Source organism: Leishmania panamensis, assembly GCF_000755165.1.
Source record: "Leishmania panamensis strain MHOM/PA/94/PSC-1 chromosome 34 sequence".
Taxonomy (NCBI): Eukaryota; Euglenozoa; class Kinetoplastea; order Trypanosomatida; family Trypanosomatidae; genus Leishmania; species Leishmania panamensis.
Window position 1 is genome coordinate 212,889 of NC_025881.1, and position 18,232 is coordinate 231,120.

The 18,232-nt window shown below is 60.8% G+C and overlaps 2 protein-coding genes across 2 annotated transcripts; both read left to right on the forward strand.

The window, feature by feature from the left end:
* Window positions 1-229: 229 nt before the first annotated feature.
* On the forward strand, window positions 230-4,045 carry LPMP_340590 (RING finger protein, conserved; the record flags this gene model as incomplete). The annotated part of the gene is made up of 1 exon (XM_010704184.1): window positions 230-4,045. One exon carries the CDS (start codon window positions 230-232, stop codon window positions 4,043-4,045), a length of 3,816 nt encoding a protein of 1,271 aa, XP_010702486.1.
* Window positions 4,046-4,718: 673 nt separating this feature from the next.
* Window positions 4,719-17,258, forward strand: LPMP_340600 (hypothetical protein; the record flags this gene model as incomplete). Its single annotated transcript, XM_010704185.1, has 1 exon — window positions 4,719-17,258. One exon carries the CDS (start codon window positions 4,719-4,721, stop codon window positions 17,256-17,258), a length of 12,540 nt encoding a protein of 4,179 aa, XP_010702487.1.
* Between the last annotated feature and the right edge of the window lie 974 nt (window positions 17,259-18,232).

Genomic DNA, 18,232 nt, shown 5'->3' on the forward strand with positions numbered 1-18,232 from the left:
TCGCCCCACGCTGTGTCCACCTCTGCCGCCAGCACACCGACGCACAGGCACATGATCTGCTCAATAGCCCGTAGTGTACCCACGTAGCGATTTTCTTTTGTGTGGGGGTGGCATAGTGGGCTACTCACCTACGCCTCCATCACTGTGGAGCTCATAGAGAGGGTGCGGCACACGCTGCACCAACACATACACACACGCACACACCTACACACACAAGGACAGCGCCTTTATGGTGACTCAGCCTTCAACCTCGTTGCCCGCGCCGCAACCACAGGCTCATTATCATCATGACCAAGCCACCGCCACCTCACCGTCGCGCCGACCCTCGCCGATATCCCTCGCCAACTTTTCTTTCACGCAATTCTTCTTTGCGTTGGACGAAGCAGCAGCTGAGGAGCAGCGCGTCACTGCGGAAGCCACTGCAGCAGCCCCTGTGATCACCGTAACAACGGCGAGCACTCTGCCACCTGCGATGACGCCACCCACGACAATGCCCCTCGTCAGCGCCGCCGCTCTCTCCTTCCACAACTGCGTCCTTCTGAAGCTAAGCCTCACGTGTGCTCTCTGCAGTCGACTGTTGCGGCACCAGCCCGCCGCCATCGAAACCTGTGGCCACTGCTTCTGCTACCACTGCATCAACAAGGCCCTGGAGAACGGATGTGCGCCACTGATGATCGAATGGCCGTGGTGTACACTAGAGAAGGAGGTGGGCGCCGCTGAGGTGCGATGGGCTGCCGCGACTGTGGCGTCCACATCAGCGAAGTCATTGTGCCACAGTACAGCGGCGGAAACTCCAGGAGACACTCCGCAGGCGACAGAGGAGACTGCAGATGGACACAGCAATCACGATGAGGTGCAAGTGGTGGCTTCTCCAGGACCACGGGCAACTCCCTCTAACGTTGCGCCGCCGTCACGCCAGCCGCGCAAAACACGCAAGGTGCGCCAGGTGTGCCCCCTGTGCCTCGGCCCTGCCTTCAAGTGGATGCTTGTTCCTCTGCAACCGCTCGCAGATCTCTGCAGCTCTCTACACTCGGCGTACCCTGGGTTGGAGGAGGCGCTTGGGCAGCTCACAGCAAGTACGCTGAACAGCGTTGCATCCAGCACGGCGTCACGGGAAGCGTCTGCAAACAGTGACGAAGCACAGGGACAAATCGGCAGAGACGTACAGGGGCACGTGCAACCTGCCAGCGGCTTTACCGGCCTCATCACAGCCGCCTTTGCGCCCCGCCCGTCACTGCCCAGCGCTGAGGACTGGCGGTGCAGTCCGGATGAGGAGGACGAGGAGGTGGAGCGGCGCCGTCGCCGCAGCAGCGGAGGGCCACGGAAAGAAATCACATTTGCTCCCGACATTGCATCGCGGGTGTCGAACATTCCTACCCCGATCGCGGCCGATGCCCACACAACTGCGAATCAGGCTTCTGGCCCTGTTGCTGAGGTCGCGTGCACGGCACGCAACGCGGGCGTAGAAACCATCGAGGAAGAGCCCTCCGACTCAGCTGAGGCTGAGGAGAACGACGGTGGCGTAGCAAGAGAAGCATTGGCGGCGGTACTGAGCTGCAGTGCCGATTTGATTCCCGCGCCAGCCATCCCTGCCCCACCGTTCTCCGCGGTGACGCCCCATAGACTGTCACCCAGTTCGTGGCTGTGCGGTGCTGAACTCAACACGCCGGACCCAACGCCGCTGTGCCCAGAGGATCTGCTGGGGCACTCGCCTGCAGATGCCAGCAAAGCCGAAAACACTCAACAAGGCGGAAATGGGAATGTGGATGCGATGGTTAACCTTCACTTAGCGCCTGTCCACCAACACGCGAAGGCTGCGCAAGACACCGCAGACGCAGCGGCCAACACGAACTCCTCTCGCTTCGTGCCTCCATTCTTCGCCGCTCAACACCGCCATCGCGTCTTACTTGACACTCCCCTTACACCGTCCGTCAAGAACGATGGGCTGTGGCTGGTGGTGACGTCTCCAAGGAGAAAGGGAGAGGCAGGTAGACTGGCGCCACCACCAACGCGTCTGCCGGGGCCACCAGACAGCATCGACGCGATTCTGCGTGCACGCGCCTCCTTCACACCAGAGTGGTCTGTCGTGTGGGACGGAGTGGACGAAGGGAAAAACGTCAACAGCAGTGGCGGTGATGAAGGCTGCTCCAGTACGATGGCACCCGCGAGCCAATGCCTCTACTCCACTGTAAGACTTGCGGAGGTCGACGAAGAGGAGTGCGCTGTCCGTGAAGAAACGAGCGGCGAAAGTGGTGTCGCTGGCGAACATCGACGTCCTGTTCCGCCGGGGGCACCGTCAAGGGTGAGCCGTCATACGGTGAGAGACGCCCTGGCCTCTGTGCACATACAGGACGTCTGGGACTTGCACACAGCAGTGGTCCGTCGACACCCCCAGCTGCCTTCGTGCTTTGCTGTTCTGCGGCACGGTTGCGTTCGCTGGCGGGAAAACCTAGCAGCAGCAGCAGCAGATGACAGTGAGTCTGCAGTTGACTCGATAGGCAGCGGTGCTATGCACCCCCCGCCACCGATCCTGTGCGTGGTGGGGCACTACCCACGGCAGTCGTGCGTGTCGTGCCGAGGCGACTCATCAGGCTTACGTCTTCTCCCTAAGCTCACCCCGACTGCTTGCACAGCGTTGGTGCTGGGTGTCCCATGCCTGGACGTGGCGTGGGTCACGGCACCGACATCTGCGCCTTGGACGGAGCACGCCGTATCTGGGTGGAAGACGAGCACTGACGTCGTAGGCGGCGCACCATTACCTTTAAAAAGTGTGCAGCGGAGGCTAAACGCATTTCAGAAGGGGTTGGAGCAGCTGACGGCGGTGCCTCGCGCTTCTTCTTCACCACAGCACCTCACAGAGCCACTGCCGGCCTCTTGGATGGCCACAACTCAACGCGCGCTCTTGACACACCTGCACCTCACCACGCAAGCATGCGGCACACAAAACGACGCTAGCACCACCGTCCCCCACGCTGCCGCAGAGACGTACCTGTACTTCCTCCTGCCAGACGGCGCCACGCGGCAGTTGGGTGAGATGCTCTATCATCAGTGGATCCGTGACGAGTCGTGTCAATCTCAGCGGGCAGAGAATACGTCTCCGGTGGCACCGACACCTCCCCCATTATCGTCGCGCAAGCGAAGCAGAGATGCGATACGTGACAGCAGCGTCGTACACGGTATGGGCGACTGGTCGGTGACGGACGGTCACCCGCAACGAGCTTGGCGACGTCTGCTGCTGGTGGCCGGTGGTGCAGCAGTGGAGCTCTCGCGGACGCTCTTCGAGGCCCTCGTTGCAACCGCCGCTGCCTTGGAAGGGGGCGGCAGCGTGGCCAAAGAGCGCAGTGCAACGGACACAACCTCTTTGGTGAATTCACTGTCCTCACACCTGCGGTATCGACACACCAGTGACACCGATAACTTGTGGATCCATGTGGATGTGGCGGACGGCTGGCGCGAGCCACCACCGCCGTCGCCGTCGGCAGGGAATGCAGTTCACTCCCACCGTGCACAGCACACGCTCTTCCTCCTCTACAGCGTGGCGGTGGCACGTGATGTCTTTGCGCAGCTGTTGGAAGTGAAGGATGTGCGCATGAAATCGGTGTGCGGCTCACCTTATTCTTCATCGCCGGCGTCCGTGTCACCGTCGACGGGAGAACACTGCGCCGCTCGAACCTGCGCGCATTTGCGGCGCTTCAAGGCTTTTCTCGATCGCCTCGCCACGCTTGTCGCCCTCGCAGCGGTGCCGGTTCTTCCCGACTGCGCCTCCGTGCACGGCGGTGCATCACACCGGCAGGAGGCTCGCCCGTCCAGTTGGTTGTTGGAGAACATCGCGCAAGGACGCCGTAGTGCCGGCAGCAGTGTTACCATATCGCCGCTGTCGCAGACGCTGAGCAGCAGCGAACCAGCAATGGAGCGCCGCAGTGCTGCTTTATTCTCAATGGGCGAGTGTGATGCAGGCGGCGAACGGCACGTTGGAGAGGCAGGGCATCTTCCACCGCAGCGGGTTGGAGTATACCGCAGTTTGCTCTACACCGACACGCCGTAGCAACTCAGCACCTTCTCGCCTTACGGGCAAGCGGCTCGGCACGCGCTCACGTATTTACTCTCATCAAAATGCAAAGAAGTATGCGACGTGGCAACACAAACCAAAAGTAGTGGTGCAACACACATACATGCATCAAGGCCCATGTATGGGTGTGCGTTGCTTGTCTTTTGCAGACCACTCCGTGTCCTCCTTGTGAGGATGGTCACCACAACCATCACCCCTCCTTGCGACCCCCTCTACACTTGTATGTAGGCTTGTGTGGGGTGGTCGAGCGGGTTGGGGATACGTGACGTTGAGTTGCTCGCCGGTCAAGCTCTTCTTCCTCCTCTACCCACCTTTCCTTTCTCCGTCCTCGCCTTCTCTTACTGTTTCCCTTCTCTCCTTCGCCAGAGTTTGGGCGTGCGGATTGTCGCTCGCGCCGTTCAAAATTGGCAGCAAACGAGCAGCGTCTGGCGCATAGTGGCAGCGCTCCTGTGGGCGTGTGTCTCCGTCTGTGCCACCCCCCCCACCCCTCTCTCTCGTCCTCCTCTTCGCTTTAACGCAACGGAATTTCCTCCCCCCTCCCCCAAAAGAAAGAAAGCATTAATCGTACTAACAACGGATAAACCCGAATAAGCCACTCGCACACACGTGACGCATCTTAATCCCAGCACCTGGTGAGCAGGTGAGCGAAATGCCGCCAAAGAAGAAGGGTCATACCCTCGTGGGGAAGCAGAAGGTGTTCCGGCATGCCGTCGAGCATGTGCGCCTCGGGCTGGGACACACGGTTCTCGGCAACCTCAGCCTCGGTCTCGCAGCCTCGAGTACGAGCGCTGCGGGAGGCAGCTCGACAGCAGGCCGCCCTGCCTTCTATCTCGAGCTCAATGAGCAGCTTCTTTCGCACACCTCAAAGGACTTCAAGAAGTTCCGCTGGGAAGTGCTGGAGTTGTGCGAGACGGACTCCCTCTTTCAACTGCACCATCGCCAGCTTGCTCAGAAGCTGCTGGCTTGCTTGGTAGACCGCGGAACGCACCGCGCCGACGAGACCGCAGATGCGTCGATAGGCTCAAAGAAAGCAAAGCCTGTGTCGGTGCAGCAGCAGCCCGGGGATGGGTCAACGACGCAGGCGTACGAGGCCTTTGCGCGACTGACCATTGCGTTTGTGCGAGACATGGGCAGCAAGTTCCTGCCCTACTTTCAGATCTTTCAGCAGGCAGTGCAGGCTGGCATTTACGACCACTCTGGGCACATGATCGTGGACACAGCTCGGCTGCAACTGGTGTTCACCGTGCAGGCAGCGTGGTGTCGCGAGCTACGCGACTGCTGGGCCGACCCAGCTCACACCGCTCTCGTCCGTCGGGTGGTTCAGCAATACGTTGGCCAACTGCATGACACAAAGGAATACGTGCGGCGGCTGTCGGCGGAGCTGCTCGCCTTTTTGTGTCGTCTGAGCCGCCAGCTGCTGCCGCTGGTGGTGGAGGAGGCATGTGGTGATGTGCTGCGCAGCTACGAAGAGACTGCAACCGCCACCACCGCCGCCGCCGCAGCAGCAGCAGCAGAACGCGACGGGGACGAAGCGAGTAGTCGTGGCAGTGTCAGTGAGCACGACAGCGACAAGGAGGTGAGTGAAGAGGGAAACAGTGATGGGCAGAACTTTGTTAAGACGGCACTGGTCGCAGGAATTTGGGTGAACAGCGCGCTGCTGCTCGATTTTGTACGGACGACGCTACCAAATCATCCAGTTGTAGATGGGCTGACGTACTTCATCGCGGAACTATTTCGCGGCGTGCGCGGGTCGCTCAGCTCCTCCTTTGAAACCCACCACGTGCGGCTCCTGCACATTTTCCAGATGTTGACGCTGCAAGGCGGAGACGTGGGGGAGGCGCGCTCGTCCGTGGATGTTGTGCAGCGCTTGCACGAGCTTCGTCACCCGCTCCTTCCCTTCCTCGACGCCGTCAGCGAGGAGGACGAGGCGCTGCAGCACACCCGGAAGCAGCGGTCTGCCGACCTTCACTCCACGCGCTGGTCTGCCGTCTTTGGGGTGTCAAATCACAGCGAGGGAGGAGAGGAAGGTGCGACTGTGCATAGCGTCAGTGATGTCCATGGGGCCCAGTACCTTCTGCGCAGCATAGGCAGCCTAGCACTGGGCAGTGCTGCTGCGATAGTGCTGCGTGAGACCAAGAAGCACTCAGCCCTCCCTCAGCAGGACTCTTCCGACGAGAATGAGCTCGACGACAGTGCTTCGGCGGAGGCGCCGGAGGGAAGCGGTGCCGTCTCCGCTGTGAGCGGCGCCAACATGCGCCCCAGCCACCGCATTCTCGCGGCGGCCGTGCTCAGCCTCGACTTCACCAGCTTGTCGCCGTTGGGGCCACAGTACATTCACTTCCTTACGGCAGTGATGGGGTCTGTTAACTTCGCGCTGTGGGTGGACAGTCGTGAGTCGGCGCTACTGAAGCGCCTCGCAGCGCAGCTACTCGCGGTACTTCGCCAGCGACATTCCCGTGCGTCTTTCGACGCCGCCACTGCAACGGAGAACGCTGAAGCTGATGCAACATGCCTGCTGGAGGTGGCGGCTGCCGCTCTCGGCCTTCTTTCTCCGCTCTGTTTGTCTCCCTACCTTGGCTCGTCCGCGGGCGCCGGCGCCGATGCATCTTCGTATCTCCTACAGCTGCAGCAGTGGTTTGTGCCGGTCGCCAAGGCAGCCGTGCAGGTGTGCGTCACGGCAGCCGCCAAGGAGTCGCCGAGCATCACGCGGTGTCACCGCACTGAAGAGGCGCACCAAATCCTCTTCGCTTTCGTGCAAGACGTGCTGCAGAAGAACTATGCTTTTGCCCTCGAGCAAGAGCGCCGCATCGCCGAGGAGGCTGACGCACGTGATCTCGCGGGAAGGGAAGGCGGTGCACGTCGTGCTGGCAGCATCGCTGACCTGGATGACACCCGCGAAGATGCCTACATCTCAGAGGATGATAGCGATGCTGATGAGAATGACGAGGGGGATGCCTACGCCGCTAAGCGTGCGCTGCAACGCCGCGAGCGCCTGCGCATTCCGTCCTCCCTTACTCCTTTCGCCCTCACCCTACTGCACACAATTGGCTTGGTCCTCTGCCAGGGCGCCACAGCGGACGTGCGCGAGCTGCGCAGCGCTGCTACAAATGCGGCCGCTATGTTGACCCCGTCCGACGAGGCCATGATCACCGCGCTGCGCCATTCAAACGTCCGCCGTGCGGTGCTGCTGAGTCGACTCCTGCAGGATCACACGCAGCACATGGTGGTGAGCCCGCTTCAACAGCTGCTCCACCTCAAATCGATGCCGTCCGCCTCAGTCAAGGTAAGTAACACCAAAGGAAACAGCACTGCTGCAGAAACGAGCAAGGAAGTGTCGATACGAGACGTACTCGAGATGATGTCGCTGGAACTTCTCTGGTACTACAAGGCAACGCAGCGCTTTGCGCCGTCCTCAATCGTGTCGGAGGCAATGGCGTACGTGTCTTGTGCCTTGCCACCCATCCAGCTGCTGGTGTCGACCACAGTGGCGACATCCTCCTCGTCCTCTCCCGTGAAGACGGCCCTCCTGAACCTCTTGCAGAGCATCGAGGAGCAGGACCAGGAAAATGCGAATTCCTCTCAACCGGCTGTGAGGACAGCCGCGCTGACGTCGTCACTAGTTCGCGCCACCGCATTGGACCCAGCCGTCTACGCGTTATACGCGGAGGTGGCGGCTATGCTGGTGCAGCTGACCGCCGGACCTTCGGCACGCAGCAGCACGAAGTTGTTGAAAAAGGTAGCCAAAAAGAGACAGCACACCGTCGAGGACGCTGTGTGCGACGACAGCACCATATGCTATGGTGATCAAGAGGGCCTACATCACCTTTGCCGCACAGTGGCGGTGCTTGCACATGGTTTCCAGCAACTTCGCGCTGCCACATCATCACGTGGAGCTTCGGGAGGCAGCAGTAGAAACAACCTTGCTGACGAAAACACGGAGTTCGCAGCTGCAACGGCCGTTGTCACGGATGAGGCACGCGTTCAGCTCCTGCACGGCGCTGAGGTGTTGCTGCACGCACTGCTCTGGATGCTCAGTCTCGACGCGAACAATCACCTCTGCGAGGATAATGCTGGGACTGGGGTCGCTGCCCTCATGCCGATATGTGGCAAGCCTGCGCATGCAGCGGAGGTGCTTCCTGCTCATACACGCACAGCCCTGCGTACTCTCCGTGCAGCACTGCCAAGCGCTCTTCACAGAGCGTTTGTACAGGATGTGCTCCTCGAGTGCCTCGCTGCCCCGATTCCTGGTCTTCGCCTATTGGCACTGCGGCTGCTACGTCTTGTGTGCCATCCCTCCCTGGACACGGTGGATCGTTTCACCGATGCCCCGGCAGTACCGCTCGACCTGATTGATGCGCTGCTCAGAGCCGCGCATTTCAACCCACTCTCGCACACCGGCAAGCTCGACGGCATGCGACAGGAGCTATCCCATCTGACATACCAAGTGGAGTCTGGCGTCATCACACAGCCGTTCCATCGTAAACTCATTGCGCACACGATGATTGGTTTCCTGTACATGAAGTTCGCCGGTGCGTGGGCAATCGCGTCGAAGCTGCTGTGCAGCTTGGTAGCGCTGGAGCAAACGAGTCTGCCGAACGTCAAGGACCTCGATGACGACGACCACAACACTGAGGAGGGGCGTGATGAGCAAGGGGACGAAGCGACGCTGATCGCTAGCAGCAGCAGTACAAGCCTCGCCACACCGGCGCAGCACCACGAGTCGAAGCGTCGCCGGCGGTTGGAGCCGGTGGTGTGGAACTCCGTCGTGTGCGTTTACGCCAGAGCCCTGATCATGGGTGACGTAGTCGCCACCAGTCGTGTGAATTCGTCGGTGGAGGTAGTGCCCCTGCGTAGTGGTGAGCACACGGTCGTCGACGACACAGGTGACGCAGCAGCCGCCATCATATTGTGTCAGGCGCAGCTCGCCGGGCTGCCGTGCCTCTACGGCATCCACCTCACCGACCAACAGCGCCACGCCAAGGGTGAGCTGGTGAGCCGTGTCTTCTCCAGCACGCAATACAGCACTGCGGCGGTGACGCTGCTGAACAGCACCAAGGCAGATTACGAAGTGGTACGCTGGGAGCAGCATTGGGTCGCATCGCAGCGTTACATGAACAACTCAGGCAGCACAGCGATGGCGGCGACCAGCCGCAAGCAGCAGCACATCAACGCCACCACAGCTGCCTTGGACGCCACTTCCACCGACCGTTCCACTCTTGCCGAGACATTCCTCTCCATAATGGAGGCGATGGTGAAGTCGAGCTCCGCAATCGATTGCAAAGTGCGCCTCGTGGAAGATGTCGTGCTCGAGCTTGTTGCTGTGGAGCAGAACCGCCATCCAGACGGCATCAACGGCTCGCAGCTCCGCAAATTCGACAAGCGGTTGGAAGCTGCAATGCGGGCATGTGCCACCGCGCCGAGTGGGGTGCTGACCGCACACCAGCGCAAGCGTGTCGCCGCGGCTGTGCAGTGCGACATTGACGCCCGAAACGCACAGCTGCAGGGTATATACCTTTCCTACCTCTCCGAGGCGAACCCGCGGCTTCAGCGCGTGGCCGTGGACAACCTCAAGCGCCTGCGTGTGGAGCCGTTCCACACATATCACGCAAAACTTATCCCGTATTGCGACAGCATGAAAAACCTCTTCGCCTTCCTCAGCACCTTTCACGTCGAGAGCGACGTGCCGGCGCATGACGTCGTCGCGTACGTCTCATCAGCTCTGTCCCTCGCGTTGCCGAAGTTGCTGACGAAGGTATCCAAGAAAAAGCTGAAGGATCAGGCGGTGCTAAGTCGGCGGCTGATGAATTATCTGGAGCATCTTACTCCGTCGGTGGCAATGAGCAGCAGTGCTGGTGCTGCAAAGGACCCTCTCGCAGAGGTGTTTGACCAGCTGCTGCACCGCCTCTTGTCCTTCGCCATGCCGGCATCGACTACGTCGGCGCCAGTGGCTGCTGGCGGCGCGAGTGCGTACGACTTTCTCACAAACGTGTGGATGGACATTGTGTACGGAGGATGTAATGTGTCGCCTGCGAAGGAGGCAAGTGGCGGTGCAACGGGCATGGCCACCGTCTCAGAGCCGCGCCGGCGCACCAGCCACCACGGTGTTCGACGCCTTGAGCGCTTCATGAAGCAACTCGGCAGAGCGCTGCGGCTTCTGGAGGTGATGCTGCACGCTGTGGGGCAGCGCTTCTCGGTCTACGTCTCAACGTGCCTGCATGTAGCCCTCCAAGCCTACCTCGTGGCGTGCAAGCAGTCGCTGCGTGCACCATTGGACGACCTTCTCACGAGCCTCACTAGTCACCAAGTGACAGCACAGGAGGAAGGAGTGCGGCGGTGGGCCGCCTTGCTGAGCAAATCACTGGCCAACAGCGCTATCTCGACGTCTATGACCCACGTCCGTCGCGCCGCCATGACGACTGTGGCGCTGTTGTTCGAGCAATTCCCTGAGGACGTCATGGAGGTTCTGCGTGGCAGAAGTGACGCGAGCGTCTGCGGGAGTGGCGGCGCAGTGGGCAATGATGCCGCCACTCCCGCGCTCCCCCTCTTCACGCGCTACCTCAACATGCTCTTTGAGAACTCCAAAGGCACCACGCTGGACTGTGGCAGTGGCACGCTTGCCATCAGCGCCAGTCGGCGCGGCGTTGCGGCGGGGACGAAGGGCGCTGTTACCCCGGTGCTGCGCCTCTTGAGAGCGTGGGTCCGCAGCCCGGCCCTTCTTCCGCTGTTTTCCGCCTACGCGAGCATCGCAGTCGGGACACTGGAGGAGGTGTTTGCCATGAACCACAATGCGACCTCGGTGCACCGTGCCTCGCCGCAGGCTCTCAACGAAGGTCTCCACTGTGTCTCGGAGCTGCTGAGCTACGCAGACGAGCAGGTAAAGGAGCTCCCTGCGGTCTCTTTGGTGGCTGCGAGCAATAAGGGCGGAGTGTGCCGCGGTCTCCTGCCGGAGGTGACGACGTTTCGGCACTCCTTCCTGGAGCAGCACATTATGGCCATCTTCACCGCCCTCTACACTCTCCTTACTTCTGGCGCTGCGCGAGAGGAGGAAGCCGCGGCAATGTCAACAGGCTCGGGGGAGGCGGTAGCGGCCCGCGCGGAGCAGCGAAAGCCGTCACGCAGCGGCAAGCCGATCCGCACGTCCTCGCCAAAGGGTCGCCAGAATGCGCGCAACCGGGAAAGGCCAACGGCTATCATGTCTCTCAGTGTGCCCATATGGCGAGAGTTGATGCGCACCATTGCGCAGCTGTCGAGATTCCTGCGTGTCGACTCGGCGACGTCGACGTCGGAGTCCTCGCTGTCGAGCATGATGAGCCATCTACTCGAGCTGGCACTGAAGATGGTCGCCCATCCGGTGTGCATAACGGACTCGTCTACAACGCAGATGGTGACGAGCATCGCCCAGGCCCTGATGGAGCAGGTGGCGGAGGTCGACTGCCGAGCCCACTGGCAGCCATTGGTGCGGCTCTTCAACTTGGTTGCCAGCCCACACGCCCGGCACACACTCTGTGCCATACTCTCGGTGGCGGTGTCAAAGCTCACCCTGCCAGGATCGCCGCTGTCGGTCAGCCCATCACAAGTGGTGTGGTTTCGTCGCCAGCTCACCGCAGCGGCGCGTGCGGTCGCCTGCTTGAATAGCTTTGAAAGCGACGAGACGTTTGAGCGGTACGATTTTGAGCTACGCTACCACACCCTGCGCTCTCTTCACAGTTTCTTCACTCACTTCGGTAACTACGGTGCCCTTCACCGTGGTAGTAGCAGCAACGGTGAAAGCGACACCAGCGGGGTGCGGAAGGTGCGGGCATATGACGGTGCCGAGGATGTGCAGCTGCCTCTCGACAAAGAGCACGCGCCAGTGCTTGCGGCCGAAGCAGTGGCAGTTTTGGCTGCGAACATCCTCTTTTTCCTACGTGACCCCGAGCAGACAATCCGCGCACTTGTGCTGCCGTTGCTACACTCGATGGTACGCTACGCCTCCCTGGGTGGACAGCGCGGCAGCGGCGGTGCAGCACTCACGGAACAGCAGCTGGCGTACAGGACACAGCTGCTGGAGAGTACGCTACGTCACGAGGTACTCGCCTCCCTGCGGCGCGGCGTCGTAGCCAAGGATGTTCACATTCGCTGTGCGCATATGCAAGCACTTGAGGGCTTCGGACGCCACTTGAGTGCTGAGTTTCCCAGCTTTGCTCTGCTGTACTCCCCCAACACGGAGCAGAACTTCTACACAAACGTCAGTCACGTCCAGCATAGGTGCCGCCTACACGCCCTAGCGGTGCTGCGGCAGCATGCTGCAGAGATGAACGTGCGTGACGTGTTGCGCGTCTTTGTGCCGTTTCTGATGAGCGCTGTGAAGGACTTTGCGGAGGGTAAGCGCAACCAGGCCAACCTCACGGAGGGTCGCGCGCGCGGCTACTGCGATGCCGTGCTGCTCACAGTGAGCACCATTGCGGCAACCCTGCCGTGGATGGCGTACTACCGCGTGATGTCGCTCTTTCTTTCCAACGCGAGTGCAAATGCCAACTTGCGGGCGACGATGCTGCGCGGTGTGGTCCAGGTGCTCAACAACTTCAGTTTTCTGGACAGCCCTGCTGAGACTGGCGGGGAAGGTGCAGTGCCATCGCTGTCGACCACAACGGTGGCGCCCTTGGACGAGGAGAGGGAAGTCGAGGAAGACGAGGTCAACGACGCTGACGATGCGGTGCGTGCTGATCTATCCGCGAAGCAGCGTGAGTACCGTCGCGCGAAGGTGATGAGGACGCTCGAGGTCGACGTACTGCCGCAGCTGTACAGTTACATGTGTGACAAGGAAGCAAGCAAGGCGATCAGCGGCCGCGGCGCCGTCAACCAGCACAGCATCACTGCCGTGCGTCGGGAGCAGGAGCGCGAAGACGCCGCAGGGACACAAGCAAAAAATGCGCTTCTGCACCTGCCCGTGGCGATGGCTATCACAAAGATTGTGAAGCATTTCCCAGAGGACCGTTTCAACGTGCACGTCGACCACCTGCTCGACGAACTCATCAAGAAGCTGCGCACAAAGAATGACAAGCATCGGGAGAGCGCGCGCCGAATTATTGGCGCGATGCTGCAGGAGACGGGACCATCCAAGCTGAAGTTCGTCGTGACAAAGCTGAAAGACAACCTCGCCCATGGTTACCAGCTCCATGTGCTCGGCTACACAGTCGTGACGCTCCTGCACCAGCTCTATGAGCCGAACGGCAAGCTTCTACAACCGTCCAAGTCCTCCTCGTCCACTGCAGTGGTCCCCTCCTCCCACCCGCCCACACACGGCGCTCCTCACGATCCGGTGCAGGAAGCCCTTAAGGGGTCAAAGAAACATCACCGGCGCGACAACTCGTCACCGCCGCCGTCGCGCCGGCAGCGCATGGAGAAGGCTTCGGACGACAATGACGGCAAGAGCGATACCGACCCACCACCAGACGCGGAGGTAGACCCGGACACCGCCGTGGAGCGCGCGGAGGAGGCGCTATTGCGAGAGCTTGGCACTGCCACGCACGCCGGGTTCGACTACCGGTACGGCGTTGACTGCCTCACTGAGGTGCTGAACGACCTGCTGCTCATCTTCCTGGACGACTACCTTGGCGAAGTGGGGGTGCAGAAGGAGCAGGTGGAGGTGATGAGCACCATGGTGGAAGTGAAGCGCAACCGGGCGCTGCAGGGCTTCGCTTTTCTCGGCAGGCACTGCGACGCCGCGACAGTTATGGAGGCGTTCCTTCACCGCATCACGTGGGTGCTCACACCACCATCCGACGCGGCCATCAGTGCGGGGGAGCTGCATGGCAGCGCCCGAGCCCGCGCGTTGCTGGTGCAAGAAATGAGGAGCAAGTACAGGACCGTCAGCAAAGGCGGGAGTGCAGATCTGATTTTTGTGAACAAGGTGCGCCTGCTCGCCGTACGCGTTGCACGCTCGCTCATGGCAAACCCGACGATGTCAGTGGAGAAGTCGTTTGAGCAGGTGCGCCGCTTGCTCGACCAGCACAATCGCACGCGTGAGGAGAAGATCGCCGCGTTCGAGGCGAAAGATGGCACGCGTCGCATCCGCGGCAACGCGCACCTCATCCTCCACGCGGCAGACCGCCAGAGCCGCAAGGAGCAACTGGATCAGAACTACCTCGTCGCCCCAGTGCCGGAGCGCGTCGACGTCGATTTCAGTGCTCAAACCGTCCTCGCCACTCAGCAGAAGCAGAAACTGCGAGTGTACCGCGGTCGGTACGGAAAGGAGGTAGTCGAGGCGGCGAAGAACTTCTACCGCGAGGACCCGGTCACCGCCGTCGTGCTCGATACCCTCGACGAGTTCCTCTTGAAGTTTCTGCTCAGCGTGCTAAAACAGGTGCTGGGGATCGGCAAAGAGAAGCGTTACTCGAAGGCAGCCATGAGGCTGGACATGCTGCGCCACCACCGAGCGCAGCAGCAAAAGTGGAGGATCGATGGGGAGGACAGTGCGACGTCAGAAGACGACGAGGCTGTCCAAGAGCAAGAGGACCACGTCGATCAAGCGCAGGAGACTCACACAACACGCAATTCGGAGGAAGAGGGTGAAGAAGAGGGCGGCGCAGCGGGCACCGACGCTGTTGAGAACAACGAGGACGTGGACGGGCTGGGGTCGTTTGCGGAGGCGCAAGCAGTGGCAGAGGGGGACGCGAAGCATGTCACCCGTCAGGCGCGTGCCGAGACACAGCTGGCAACGGCCCTCCTAGCCCCCGGAAGCGACCTCACAGTCACCTTCACACGCGAGCACCGTGGCCTGCTTGAGTCGCTCGTCCCCGCTGTTCTCACGTGCCTGCAGGGCGAAGGCAGCGACGCGGTCGTCGCGAACGCACTCGATTGCCTGCTCGCGCTTGTCTCACTGCGGCCACCGCTCGACGCGGTCAACGGGCTGCAGAAGGAACTCTTCGAGACCGTGACCAGTTTCATTGAGCGTGGCTCCGTCATCAAGCAGCGAGCCATGCGCCTCACGGCAGCCATGGTGGCTCACCAAAAGTACGTCGTCTCGGAGTCCAACGCCGTTCAGCTCGTGAAGCTCGTCCGTGCTGAAGTGATGGAGCGGAATGAATACATGTCCGTTTCCCTTAGTCTTCTCTACGCCATCCTCGGCAAGCACGTGCATATCGCTGAAATTTACGACTTGATGGACATCATCACAGAGCTGCTGCTGCACTGGAGTGCGCATCGCGTCATTCGGCGCCGCTGCATACTCATCCTTGTCCGCTTCCTGTTGGAGTACCGCCTGACACCGGAGAAGTTCAAGTCACACATTGACCTCTACTGCCGCAACCTCGACTACCCGGAGCTGACAGGGCGCACGGCGCTGCTGGAGCTGCTTGACGCGCTCGTTCTGCGACTGCCCGCCGTGATCCTGCGCGAGGAGGCGCCAGTGTTGCTGGTGCCGCTAGCGGCGACGGTGACGGGCAGTGAATGGGTGGAGTGTCGCTGGCAGGCTGGCACCGTTCTCCAGCACCTGGCACGCTGCGCCGGCGTCGATGTGCTGGTCCCTATCTTGTCATCGTGGTTGGCCACCACGCAGTCGCGGGCGACGCGCAGCATGGGTATGCAGACATGGGCCGCCATTCTCCCTGGCCTGGCAGAGTTCTACGAGCTCAGCGCCGACCAGAACGGCGAGGACGAAGAGGGAGACGAAGACGCAGCAGCCGCCAAGGCGCAGAACCGTGCCGCCTTACAGGCCTGTTGTGCGTGGTCGATCTCAGCTGTGCTTGACGGATGCATGTTCGATCAACTGGCGGCCTCGCGCCGTAACAAGCAGCTCAATCAGCTGTCAGCGAAGTCACGTGAGAAGGTGGAGCTCGAGGGGTGGGCGTACATTTTCTATAGCTTGCGCGCCGCCGAAACAATGCTGACGGCGCTGCCACACGAGCTGTACCCGCTGTTGGCGCCACGTCTTCTACCCCACATCATCGAGGTGCTCCTTCTGCACACGCACCCGTGGGTGCGTGCGGTGGCGATGCGGGTGTTGCGAAACTACCTCTACATCTACGTTGAGCGCCACTGTCGCTACCTGCAAGAAGACGCGTGGCAGGCGTGGACGTGCCAGCAGGCAGGCAGCGACACGATCGAGGATGACGCCACGGCGAGCAAAGGCTGCGGCAACGTCTCTCTCGTATTCGTCACGGAAGTGGCCAACACGCCCTCAAAGGCGGCCGTTGCTCAAGCCTTGCAGACCCTCCAAGTCTTCTTCAGCCTCGTGAAGCGTCTCCTGGGTCTCGTGAGCACGTCTGATGTGGCCATGGAGACGTACAACGCCCACCGCGCCATTGCCAACCCGACTCGAAGCGAGTTACTCAAGGTCGCCATCTACGTGCTGCGAGCTCAGACCCAACTGGCGCTCTTCGCCCTGACACGCGCCGCCGCGGCCGGTCGGCACCGCTACCATCGAGATGTCCAGCAGCGTGTGCGCATCATGTACACGTCGCTGCAGCATCAACTCTGCTCCCTCACCTCTCCAGTGGTGCATCAGGAAAGCCTTGTGAACTACATGGTGCGCAGCACCACGCTGCTGCAGCTATTTGGCGGCTGGATGTCGGTGCTGCCACACGAGATGGCGGACACTCCCACTGACGGAGAGGCGCTACACCTGGACGACGGCATTTACAATGCCCAGGTGCGGTGGCTGACGCAAACCCAACTCTGCCCGGCAGCGTTGCTACGCAAGTGTGTGGTGCCGTTGCTTGGGCTAGGGCTGCGAGCGAAGCCAATCTCCGAGGAGATCTCACTCGTTGCCTTTCAGGTGACGGGGGTGGTGGTGCAGCAGCTGGAGGAGCGCCGCCACGAGCTGACCGCTTTGGTTTGTGCGAGTGAATCGATGGAAAAGAACGACGACGAGGCGCCGTTAGGCAAGAAGCGACCGCGCTCTGCGACGGCGCTGGACACAGTTGACGTCAGTGACGAAGCGGATGCCGCTACTGGTCGTGTACCCTTGGATGCGGTGCTCGCTACACTCAATATGCAGCTTGCCAACATCAGCGGCGCTCGCCGCGATCAGCAAGTAACACAGAACACGAAAAAGGCGCTGAAGCGCAGCCGTCGACAGATGGCGCTGGAGGAACGCAAGCAGACGCAACAGTCCCGCTGCCGCACGGCCTCGTCCCGGAGAGGACGCAAAGAAGTACTTGTAGTGAAGAACGCGCCAACGACGAAGACGTACCGCCGCAGCGCGTAGCGCCTCTCCCCACGAGCAAGAGGGAGGAAGTGACACACGGGTTTGGGCAGCAACACAGTCAACGTTGCTCTGAGCTCGCGCTGGCGGCAGCGTGTGGGCGGGACGTGCGTTCCTTTACTACGCTACACCTCTTTCGCTCCCCTACTAACGCACCAACAGACACACCAAGCAAGTCGGGAAAAGGGTCAATGCACAGGGTCAGGTGTGCGTGCACAGAGGGAATCAGATTCCGGAAGCGCGCACTCTGGAGCGCTTGCCTCACCAGCCCATCCCCTGCATTGGGCACGCTCACTGACAACGCCATTCTCTTTCCGGCATGCCACGCACTCGTTGCCATTGGCGCGTCTCTTTTTTCTTTGTTTTCAGTTGAGGTTTTATAAAGTTGTGCTCGCATTGCTCTCTTGTTGGTTGGCTGGTTGGCATTTTTGGAGTGGAATTGGTGCGGACTCGCGTAATGGTGACTGTCTCCCTCTCGTATGTTAACACCCTCTAGTCGCATAAAACAGAACCGCGTGCTTGCGTCAAGACTGGCGGCACTCCTCAGCTTAAAACAACAGGCAGGAGCGACAGAACATGCAAGAAGTCATACGAGGCGTTTGTTTCTTTTACTCCTGGAGAAGAACTCCCTGCTTCTTTCCCTTACTCTCGCCCTTCACTCCAGTGTGCGCATTGGGTGCAGATGTGCAGGCTACACTGGAATAGCATCTGGGGGTAGGAGTAGAGATGACAAGAGTAAGCGCTTTCACGGGCTGGGCTGTTTCCTTCTCGCCAACACTTCCCTCATTCGGGAGGTGTGAGGGGGAGGCGACTAACGCTACCCCACCCTCATCACGCCTCTTTTCCATCGCCTTTATGCTTGCTTTGTGCTCTCTTTGACTCTCCCCCCCCCCTGTCGTGCAACTCGCTTACTTACATTCATATCAACAACAAAAACTCTGTTGGTTTCGGATATATCCGCCTCACTCTCTCGGGGG